Genomic DNA, 12,182 nt, shown 5'->3' with positions numbered 1-12,182 from the left:
TGGAGGGGAGGAGACGGAGCAGAGAGGCGGCGGTGGTGGTGAGCAATAGTCCCTCCCCCCCTCCCTGTGAATGTATGTGAAGCTGTGCGGCGGCCGTGAAAGGTATGGTCAGCGGTCGCCGCTGCTAGGCCATGACCCAAGGTCTTGTGCACCGAGCTGTAGTCGGTGTCTAGAATGGCTAACTCGCAAGCGACGAAAGGGCGAGACAAGAAAGTTAGGCCATGTCATACACAAATGGACAGACACTCTGCACTCTGCAATATCATCAGGTAAAAGCAGGCACTAATGTCTTGGCAGTCAGCAAAGAATGATGGTCAGGAACACAGCGAAGGTGAGCAACAGTAATCCCAATAGACAATATCAAGCAGATCAGGAAGCAAAACCTATAAAAGACTTTTATATGCATGGACACGTTAAGGTGTGTACATACGCAAGACTCAGCACATACATGAAGAAGCCTGAAATCCTCCATAGATGCTGCTAGGAAGACGGATTTGTATCCTATATTAACATCCTTATCCGATATAAGAATATGCCGAAATTTATGGAATTTTTTCTTTTTTCAGTCTTGCTAATTAATTATGTAACTATATAACCACAATTGTTGTGCTTGAATACTCATATGCTTTTATCTAGTGGACCTATAAAGAAATGCACTTACATAAACAAAAAAACACTAATAGCTGTAAGCTGTGTGTAAATGCATTGTCTCTCACAAAAACTCTTTATAAAAAAAAGAGAACAAAAAAGACAACATACTGTATATAAAGAAAGGAAGTTTTTAGAGTTCTTTTAATGTGGATTTGTCGCTTATATGAAGAGTAGTCAGCTATTTTGGAAGCTGCATCAATATATAGTGCATCAATTCTCTAGGAACCAATGTATCTCGCAGGTATAAGGCACAAAGTGATAGGCTGTATATAGGTTCATCCAAAAAATGTCTAGCTGCACAGTGAGTAGACAACAGGATCTTTTTAGCTAAAAGTTCAATTTCTTTATAGCATGATAATAGGTGTCCTATATGCAAAAATTATCTTTGCCATTAATTCTAGTAAACAGTACAAACACATTCAACATTCCTTTAATCCAAGACTATATTATGTCACTTTGTCATCTTCAAAAGAGAAAAATAATGTTATAAGTTATGTTCATTACTCAATTTTAAACAGCTATCTTGGATTTTGGGAAGATTAAATAGTTCTCAGATGCTAGAAATTAATGATAATTATGCACTGCTGAGAAGCACAAAACACTACACCCTAAAACATACCCAACATTATTAAAAACATTGTTGTTTATACATTACTCTGCAATGCTTTACTGCATTCATAAAATGCATCTATGGTTGTGAGGCAGGGCCTGGCATTTCCACTGTCTACACATACAACTGGAAGGGGCAGAAATGTTGGCATCCCGTGGCTGGGTGCAGAAAGCGCTGTTGCACTAAAGAGGGCCTGTAAACTTAACTAAATTGGTTAACCTTTTCATCCAGGATCATTCAAGATTAATGGGTCACTCTATGACCCCAGCACGATGGCCATCACGATGCACCGCTGCAAAAGGTAGCGGTACATAATAAAATACTGTTGTAATTTATCATGTCGGGGCTGGTCTAAGAGCGGGGGACGAACTCCCTCCGCTTCCACAAAGATGTTTTACTATTTAACCGCAGCCTAACACTGCCGGTGAATGGAAGAAGTGCTATGCTCATGCGGAAATCACTTCCACGAATGAGGGATCCAGCAAAGCCAGTGATGCTTCAGCTGGATCCAATAAAACACAGCAAAGCTTTTTGCAGCTTAATAAATTTACTAGTGCTGCTGTCTCCATAGATGTCTATGGGGACAGCGGTATGCTCTGCTAATGGGGTGAAGGCCAGACAAATCTCTTTCTAAAATAGCAAAAGGCGGTGAAAGAGGCTTCTAAAGAAAAATGTTGTGTGGCGCTCAAGAATAAACAATATATAAATCACTATGTGTCACATATACATAAAGAAGAATTTTGTGCACAATATAGCTACAATATATTGGGATGTAAGCTCACCTGCCAATGTCAAGGCATCTCCAGTAGGTGAGTTCTAGCCCGTGAATCAAAAATATATATTCAGGGTGTCACATTTAAAACCTTCCCTGAATCTCCATTTTCTATAGCATGCAGCACCTGGAGGGAATGATCAACTCCCAAACAAACTTTAAATTAATGAAATGTGTACAAGTGAATAAAATCATTTCAGACTTTTGTGCACAATATAGTTTATATCCCAATATAGCGATACTGTCCACAAAATTCTCCTTTATGTACATGCTGCCACTTACTGATTTATATATTGTTTGTTTTTGAGCGCCAGACAACATTTTTCTTTTGTTTGCACATGCACATTGGTCTCAATTGTCCTTGGCTGCAATCTCAAATGATTTTATTCACGTCTACACCTTTCATTAATTTAAAGAAAAGAGCCTTCTGCCAATTTTTATGCTGGCATATAGGCTCTTCACCGCTTAATAAATAGACCCCTATATCTATGAGTCAGCCTCCCAACCCAATTTTTAAGCTTCTAACTGACAAAAGTAAGAGAAGAAAGGCCTACAATGTGCAATCTGACAATTAAGATTCATATAATATCTTTTGATACTGGGGTACAGCTGATGATGCTACAAAGTATTGCATTTGAACTATGTAAGAGGATGGGAGGAGTGTGTATCTCCAATTCTAGGTGATTTTAATCCTTGCAGCTTCCCATATTATTTGTGTTATGTGATTGCAGCTAATCTTAAGGTGCCCACTAGCTGCAATATGACATCTAATACAACTGAACCTTGTGAAGCCAGCTTTGGGTTTCATCTCCTTATTTTTTCATGTCTCTGTTATTTTTGATCTACCCCATATAATATTTAATGAAAATCAGCAAATCTAATTTTCATCTCACAGTACTTGTTTGACTATAGTGAGATATACACTGTGAGGACCACACATCCTAGTGAGGTCTTTGAAATCACCTGGACAGATTGTTGCAACCAAAACTGGCAATATATGGCAATACAGACGTGGATATATAATCACCAGACAAATGAGAATATCTGCAGTTACAGTATACACATGATGGAAGTGCAGCTCCTATTCACTAATCCACGGACACACCAGTACAGTAAAAAAACACAAGTTACATCCCATACTTGCCAACTCTCCCGGAATGTCCGGGAGACTCCCGAAATTCGGGTCAATCTCCCGGGCTCCCGGGAGAGCTGGCAAATCTCCCGCATCCCGCTGCAGCCACCGCTAAATGACACGATTCAGCCAGAATCGCGGCATTTTGGCCCCGCCCCCGCGATAAAACGTCATTTCCGTCACGGGGGCGGGGCTAAATGGCGCGATTTGTCTTGCCCTGCCCCGCCCCCTCCCTCCAGTCACGCCCATCTCCCGGAATCAGAATACAGAAAGTAGGTAAGTATGTTATATCCCCTTCAATATGCCCACGCTGGTGGAGCAAATGGTGGGTGGAATAGGAGCGGTAGCCAGATTGTGATAAGCAGGAAAATTATAAAACTTCAAATTGAGTGTCCTCCCCCATAGTGGTTGGGGACTGTTGGCTTCCTGTGGAGACGGTGCCTGTAATACTGTATAACAATGTTCTTGTTGTCTAGACATGAAAAGGTTGATAGTATGATGTGACTGGATCACTATTAAATAACTTTTGGTAAAAATGTATTTAAAGCAAATAGTGCCGGGCACTTATTTATGTAATTGCTCGTAGATAGATGGATAGAGGAGTTTCATCAGCATTAGAGGTGGTAAAAGAAGTCAAAGGAGACCCGCATTATGGCAACCCATATATTGGTTTCCAACCCATAAGTTTAAAACTTGAGGACTAAAAGGCAGTTACAAAAAATGTTCAATAAGACAAATCATAAATTTAGGCTTCCTTTGCCTTCATTAATTGTTATGCAGATCTCTTCCAATAATTTTTAAAATCATTAATATAACATGTCTGCTTACTGTAAACATGAAGGTAGGAGGTAATGCAGTACATGGTTCTAATATATGGTCACCTTTATCTTCAGTAACTTAGTTTGTACATTCTTTGAATACCATAGAAATATTTGTTCTCACTGATCTTTTAGTATTACTAACCTCGGGAATCTTTGGGGCCGGTTTTCGGACTTTCACCTCTGTGACTTTCTCCTTCAGAAACATTGTTTGTACATCCAAAGTTCCAATCAGAGTGTTTGGCCTTAAAGTCAAGGGTTGCTGTGATACTTCGGAGCACACTTCTAGAGTATGGTGAGCAGGGTTCAAGTGGTGCTGGCTGCACAGATCCACCAAGAAGTCCATCACTGCTTTACTAAAAAAATATGAATCAGATGTGTTATTGTTTATGGTATGTCATTTACCAAGCAAATATTGAGAATGTGCTAACAGAAGTTTATCTGATAATGATGTGCATACATTTACAGAAGAAAGACAGTATGTATATATGAATTATATTAAAATGTCGAATAACCAAATTATTGTAAATATGTGTTTCGATACAAATATTATTTCAGTTTTAATTTAACAAGAATACTTTTGGAAGGTACTTCGTACATATATTCATTAACATAATCTATATAGCTATTTTGTACTCTCTCTCTAATATATGTTTCCAAACAATATTTATTTAATTTATTTATTTAAGGTAATTGCAGGCTTGGTGTCGGCAGTTTGCAACCTGTTTGTACCCAGCAGTTTGGGATCCTGCATATTCAGACAGACACAACACACTGCAGGATATGAACAATACAAATGTGCAATATAAAGTCCCAGCAGAAAGAAGAAAAAAAAGTATTCAATAATTGTCCCCCGTTAATGTTATAGTCATTAATGAACATTAAAAAACATTTTTATCTTTCATTTTATTTTTCTCTGTGAAATACATGATCAGGATGTTATTAAATTCTACAGTAAATAAAATTACTTTTTACAGCTATTGATTGTAACCACATGTTCCCGCATGCATACACGACCGTCATCCCTATCACTCAGAACTTACACCTGTCCTGTACAAATGATCTGACTGAAAGACATGTACCTAGAGATGCCCAAAGCTCAAATTGGACGCTGCTGCATGCGCTCGACTTTGGCAAAGCCTTACTGTACGTTGACTATGTGCATACGCCCCTTCCCTCCCACGTTCCGCCTATGAAATCATAGGCCGTCAGAAATGTCCATTACGTTAGAAGGTTAATTGGATGTACATGCGTTCTCTAGCGTGTAGTCCATTTCTGTGCATGCGCAGTGCAATTTTACGCAAAATACAGCGCAAATTGACATTTCCGTTCTATTGTGAATCAGGCACTGTATGCTTGGACATTAAGAGCAAAGGTGGTAGCGAATTAGCTACCCTATTGATAGAGAGGGATAAAGTGAAGAAGTGGAACTTTGTTGCTGAATGTAATTAATTTTAATTTATGTACAAAAGTCTGAGTTTATCAGGTGCATATGTCACACTACAATTTCTAGTTGCTCACCTATATTTGAGTGAGTATGCGTGGATGAGAGGTAAGGGATTGATTGGAGGATAATCACATTTATTGATATAGCAGAGGCGAGAAGAGAATCTAAGCACCATTCTAGGAAGCACAGAAATCGAGTTCTCACTTTGCCCTCTGGCACCCAACATGCCTTTCACTACTTCCGCTAGTGTTCCTCTCCCTTTTCCAGCACTGCTCTGCAATAATTCACTCTTGTAATCAATGTGCAGAAGTTACTGATGGTAGGAGAGGGAGAAGAAGTGTATAGTGCAGTATACTATGTGTAACGCTCCGGTCTCGTAAACGGGTTCCTGTCTCGTTACCTGCATCTCATTGATCTGGAAACTGGCATGTTCCAGCGTCAGGTTCAATCCATTTATTCAGCTACTGTCGAATCTGCGCAGGTGCAAGGTCTGTTGCACTTCAGGACCTCCTCCCTCTTTTTCATTGGCTAAGTGTTATTGGTGGACTATTTAAACCTCCTGGATTCACCTGTCTGATGCCTGTTCTTCAAGCTCACTTCCTGCAGCCTGTGGTTCTGGTTCCTGTTCTCCTTGTGGATTGCGTGTACTTCAGTCAGCTCTCAGCTTGTGGCCTGTGATGAACTATCGCTGCTTCAGTACCTCTAATGCCATATCCAGTATACTTCATCGTGACAGCTTCGGTTCTCTCATCGCTACCACTCAGACCTGCTACTACCTCTGTGACTCATCAGCTATTATCCCGAGTTACCTTCGCTACTCCAGTCTGCTTTCTGCTCGTGGCCTGTGTTAAATTATCGCTGCTCCAGTACCTCTATTACCATCTCCAGAGTACTTCATCGTGACAGCCTCGGTTGTCTCACTGCTATCTCTCAGAGCCGCTACTACGCCTGTGACTCATCAGCTGTTGTCCCGAGTTACCTCCGCTACTTCAGTCTGCTCTCTACTCATGCCCAGTGTTGAACTACCGCTGTTCCAGTATCTTATTACCAACTCCTGAGTACACCATTGTGACAGCTTCGGTTCTCTCACCGCTACCTTGCAGAGCACCTTCTACTCCAGTGACTCATCCGCCACTGACCATCAGTATATATTTCTATTGTTCCTGTGTCTCTACTACTTACCTGTGAGTACCATAGTTTCTTCCTGCATCACCTGGCTCCTCCACATCGTTCTGCTGTTCACTCACTCACGGAACCGCGACCTGCAGGTTTGGTGCCGCTAAGACCATACTTCCTTGTAGGGGTTCCTGGTGAAAACCTGTTAGATTCCGCGCCCGTGGGTGGGCCTAGCTATGTTCAGCAGAGCCTAGGGATCAATTTCAGTATAGCCAACCGTGACACTATGGTATTTGTATTGATTTCTAAATAATAATTGACACAGGATACAATATCGATGGTACTGGACAACAGTTGGCACTGTTAGCAGTTTATAGTAGAGATGAGCGCACTCGGATTTATGAAATCCGAGCCCACCCGAACGTTGCCGATCCGAGTCGGATCCGAGACAGATCCGGGTATTGGCGCCAAATTCAAATCTGAAACTGAGGCTCTGACTCATAATCCCGTTGTCGGATCTCGCGATACTCGAATCCTATAAATTCCCCGCTAGTCGCCGCCATCTTCACTCGGGCATTGATCAGGGTAGAGGGAGGGTGTGTTAGGTGGTCCTCTGTCCTGTTATATCTCGTGCTGTTCAGTTCAGTGCTGTGCTGTGCTGTGCTGTGCTGTGCTCAGTCCAGTGGTGCTGTGTCCTGTGCTCTGTCCTTCTGAGGTCAGTGGTGCTGCTGGGTCCTGTGCTTTGTCCTGTTCAGTCCAGTGGTACTGTGTCCTGTGATCTGTGCTTCTAAGGGCATAGTTATTTCCCCAATATTCCCCTGTGTTTAAAAAAATAAAAAAAAGTTATTTAAAAAAATCCCAAAAACTAATTTAATTTTTTTTTAATTACCACAAAATTTGCACAACCAATCCTGCAGTATAAGCCCATTGGTACTGCAATATTACCAAGTTCACACATTCAGCAGTAAAAGTCCAGTGGTACTGCAATATTACAAAGTTCACACATTCTGCAGTATCAGTCCAGTGGTGCTGTGTCCTGTGCTCTGTCCTGCTGAGTTCCGTAGTGCTGCTGTGTCCTGTGCTGTGTCCTGTTCAGTCCATTGGTGCTGTGTCCTGTGCTCTGTGCTTCTAAGGGCATAGTTATTTCCCCATTATTCCCAAGTTTTTAAAGAATAAAAAAAAAGTTATAAAAAAAATAAAAATATTTTTTTTTAAAAAAAAAATAATTATAACCAAATTTGCAAAACCAATCCAGCAGTATAAGCCCATTGGTACTGCAATATTACCAAGTTCACACATTCTGCAGTATCAGTCCAGTGGTGCTGTGTGCTGTGCTCTGTCAATTTTGAGTTCAGTGGTGCTGCTGGGTCCTGTGTGCTGTGTCCTGTTCAGTCCAGTGGTCCTGTGTCCCGTGCTCTGTGCTTCTAAGGGCATAGTTATTTCCCCAATATTCCCACGTGTTTAAAAAATGTAAAAAAAAGTTAATAAAAAAAATATACAAAAAACGAATTAATTTTTTTTTTAATTACAACAAAATTTGCCAAACCAATCCTGCAGTATAAGCCCATTGGTACTGCAATATACCAAGTTCACACATTCAACAGTAAAAGTCCACTCCTCTACGCAGTCCAGATACATTTATTGGTGCGAATCATACAAGTTCAGGGTTTTTAAATTATATTGTGGTGACCCACTCCTCTACGCAGTCCAGATACATTAATTGGTGCGAATCATACAAGTTCAGGGTTTTTAAATTATATTGTGGTGACCCCCTCCTCTACGCAGTCCAGGTACATTTTTTGGTGCGATTAAGACCAGTTGATGGTTTTCTTATTATATTGCGGTGACCACTTCTCTACGCAGTCCAGATACAATTTTTGGGTGTAATGCAGACCTGTTGAAGGTTTTCTATATATTTTATTGTGGTGCCCAGTGCCCACTACTCTACGCAGTCCAGATACTATTTTTGGGTGTAATTCGTACCTGTTGAAGGTTTTCTATATATTATATTGTGGTGGCCAGTGGCCAGTCCTCTACGCAGTCCAGATACTATTTTTGGGTGTAATTCTGACCTGTTGAAGGTTTTCTATATATTATATTGTGGTGGCCAGTGGCCAGTGGCCAGTCCTCTACGCAGTCCAGATACTATTTTTGGGTGTAATGCAGACCTGTTGAAGGTTTTCTATATATTATATTGTGGTGGCCAGTGGCCAGTTCTCTACGCAGTCCAGATACTATTTTTGGGTGTAATTCAGACCTGTTGAAGGTTTTCTATATATTTTTTATTGTGGTGCCCAGTGCCCACTACTCTATGCAGTCCAGATACTATTTTTGGGTGTAATGCAGACCTGTTGAAGGTTTTCTATATATTTTATTGTGGTGCCCAGTGCCCACTACTCTACGCAGTCCAGATACTATTTTTGGGTGTAATTCTGACCTGTTGAAGGTTTTCTATATATTATATTGTGGTGGCCAGTGGCCAGTCCTCTACGCAGTCCAGATACTATTTTTGGGTGTAATTCAGACCAGTTGATGGGTTTTTAATTGTATTGTGGGGAACACTCCTCTACGCAGTCCAGAAAGATACCTCGTTGCAACGTTTTGTACTAAAAAAAAAAATTATTGTGAGGTGTTAGGTGTTCAGAATAGCCTTTAAATTAGTGGAAATTATTGTTATTGAATGTTATTGAGGTTAATAATAGCGTAGGAGTGAAAATAAGCCCAAAAACTTGATTTTTACACTTTTTAGGTTTTTTTTCCAAAAAAATCCAAATCCAAAACCTTAAATCCGAACCAAAACGTTTTCGGCAGGTGTTTTGCAAAACAAATCCGAACCCAAAACATCGAGAAAATCCGGATCCAAAACACAAAACACGAGACCTCAAAAGTCGCCGGTGCACATCCCAAGTTTATAGATGCATTTATTAGAACAATGGGCAAACGTTTAGGCAATGCCCCCTGAGAAAAACATTCATACTAGCTTCTCTAAAAAGAAAAGGGACTTCTGGAAAATGCCATTCACGTGGCAGCCCTGTGAGTCAGTGATGCACCGATTCTGTTTTTCGAGCTTGACATGTGCTTCTGCTAACACAGAACATCCATCTGCAACATACCTATTTCTGCCTTCTTTAGCCCATTAGTGCAGGGCTGGTTGTTCTGGTCAGCAGTATAAAAATCTGGAGAAGCAACCTCACTGTGTTTTGTCAGCAGGAACCAGTGTCATGCTCTAAAAAGTCAGTGTATAGAGAGCACTGACACACAGGGCTGCCATGTAAATGGCATTTTCCAGAAGCCTCTTCTGCTTTTGGGGAGGCTTATTTGTACAAGTATTTATAGGAGAAACACTTAAAATTGTTTGCCTTTCACAGAACAGTACTACAGACTAGGACAGATCCCACATGGTGATTAAAATCTTGATGTGTCTGCCAGCTATTCTCAGCACCATTCTGTAATCAGTCTCAGAGTCCCACATTGATTATTTAGAGGTTGATACTTAAAACTAAGGCTTGAAAGTAAAGAACTGGCTGTTAAATTTATATAGGAAGCACAAACTGCTGCTAATTCATAACATATTGAATGTGTTACAACACTTTCTATTGAATTATCAGGTTTCTGAAAAATTATGTATTATTACGAAGGCTTATGTTAATAAAACTTACAGAACAAAACCCAGAATGAATTGAAAGAAACACAGCAAAGAACTCTGATATTCAAATAATGCAACTGGGAAGAAAGCCAAAACTACTTGATAAATGATGATGCAGTAGTTGATTTGTGCCAAGGCTGCATGCAAATTTAAATGGAAATATTCCTGATTTTGTTTTTAGCTGAAAGCCCAGACACAATCCCTGGATTTCTAGAGGTGAAGTTCCAAATGCTTTGTTTTGAATGAAAAAACAAAACACTTGCTGTGATAGTAATAAAATTAGAAACGTACAATATCTATAAATGTAATAATGTATGTGAAATAACAAAAATAAATAAAAAGAATGTAACATAAAGTAAGCTGTACGTTAAAAAACCCACATTAACATTAACCATTAAGAGATCACATGATCGCTCTGCACTACCAACCTAGACATCCATAGCAAACAAGCAGCCTGTTGGTTAGGAGAAGCATTGCGATGCAGCGTGTCTGTGCAAACCGGTCCTTACAGTAATACAAACCTGATGTCTTTAAAACAAAATTTGTATGTATTGAGTTAAATTGTTGTTATACTAAATGATATTTGCCTACTTTGAAAACCATCCCTCCATGATATCCCGGAGGGAAGGCAATGTGACTGTTAGTATATAGGAGCTCTTTCTCTCTGTCTCCCCTGCTGTGTTGCTATCCCAGGTGGTCAGGTGAAGAAACAGGAAGTGGGAGACACTTCCTGTCAGACCAGTAAAAATAACGACGCAGTACCTTTAGCTGCGCTCTGTATGTAAGTCCCCCAAACGCACATAGAAGGTGAACGGAGGCTCGCCACTACTTATATATATAAGGGAGGAGTCTGTATGCCCACAATAACCTACACGGATGTGCAGATATAGAACCACCAAGTGCATTACCAACCTGCCTGTACTGCATACTGTGTATAAAGTGTATATTGCCTGCTGTACTGCCAAATTTACCAACTGTGAGTAGCTGCATTTATTCATCTGTTGTTATCATCTTTAAATAAACAGCAACTTGTTTAAGTTACAAAAGCGTTGTGGCTTAACATCCACATTAACACTGCCGAACACCTTTATTAACATCAAAAGGTATAACCAACAATGACAACTGCAGGAGGGACATTATGGCATTACATAGCGGGGGCGGATCTTAATGGCGCAATCATATCATTAAGCCCTGCTTCCACAAGGATCCACAAGGTTGCCTACTCTTCTGGGAGTCCGGGAAGACTCCCCTAAATCCATAAACCTTCCGGAAATTCTGGGAGAGTAGGCAAGTATGTACCAAACACCAACATATTGTATTGCCTTTAACGCACAGTTTGGATGTGACCAATGCACCATTGATTTTACACTTTTATTGCTTTAAGAAAATTCAAGAAAAACTTGCTAAGCACCTACCCTGGAAGTATCAATTACTTTCCTTCTATTATCTCCAAACCTGCAAGCAGGAATTTTCTCCTTTTAAAGACAATTTGTGAAAACATGTTTGGTCTCACATTCCACATTTGCTCAGTGCTTGCAGACACCTTTTATTTAATTCATATTCATTGTGTCATGAAAAGGCTGCATTTGACCAATATGGCCATTCTTATGGATTTCTTTAAATAACATTATTGCACTAGTTCCTGTGTGTCCTTCAGTGGCATATTTATTATTATTTTGCAATCTCGCGAGATTTGGAGCCGGTTTGCTATGCAGACTGCTGAACAGTGTGTGATGATTACACACCCCTATTTGCGGAAGCGTGAGGTCACGCGACACCCGCATGGAAATAAAATAACTTTTTTTTTATATATATATTGTTTTTAAACTATAGAGCTCCAGTGGAGCCCTGGGCCCTCCAGGCAGACCCGGGCCAGGGTGATTTACAAACGCCCCCCCTCTTGGTGTTCCTGGGGAGAAGTAATCTTGGACTGGGCACACAGTAGAATACAGTTCACCAGAATGTCCCCATGGTCTTCAAGAATAAGATC

General features: G+C 40.4%; 1 protein-coding gene across 2 annotated transcripts in view; it reads right to left on the bottom strand.

Annotated features, from left to right (window-relative positions):
* Window positions 1-12,182, bottom strand: part of COBL (cordon-bleu WH2 repeat protein) — a 329,526-nt gene that overhangs the window by 230,070 nt on the left and 87,274 nt on the right. For both annotated transcript variants that reach the window (XM_075212632.1, XM_075212631.1), the window contains one exon: window positions 4,129-4,339. In XM_075212632.1, coding sequence (XP_075068733.1) covers window positions 4,129-4,339 — 211 coding nt within the window. The remainder of the gene's footprint in view (window positions 1-4,128; window positions 4,340-12,182) is intronic.

This window comes from Mixophyes fleayi, chromosome 5 (genome assembly GCF_038048845.1).
Source record: "Mixophyes fleayi isolate aMixFle1 chromosome 5, aMixFle1.hap1, whole genome shotgun sequence".
Taxonomy (NCBI): domain Eukaryota; kingdom Metazoa; phylum Chordata; class Amphibia; order Anura; family Limnodynastidae; genus Mixophyes; species Mixophyes fleayi.
This window is presented reverse-complemented; position numbering and strand designations above follow the sequence as displayed.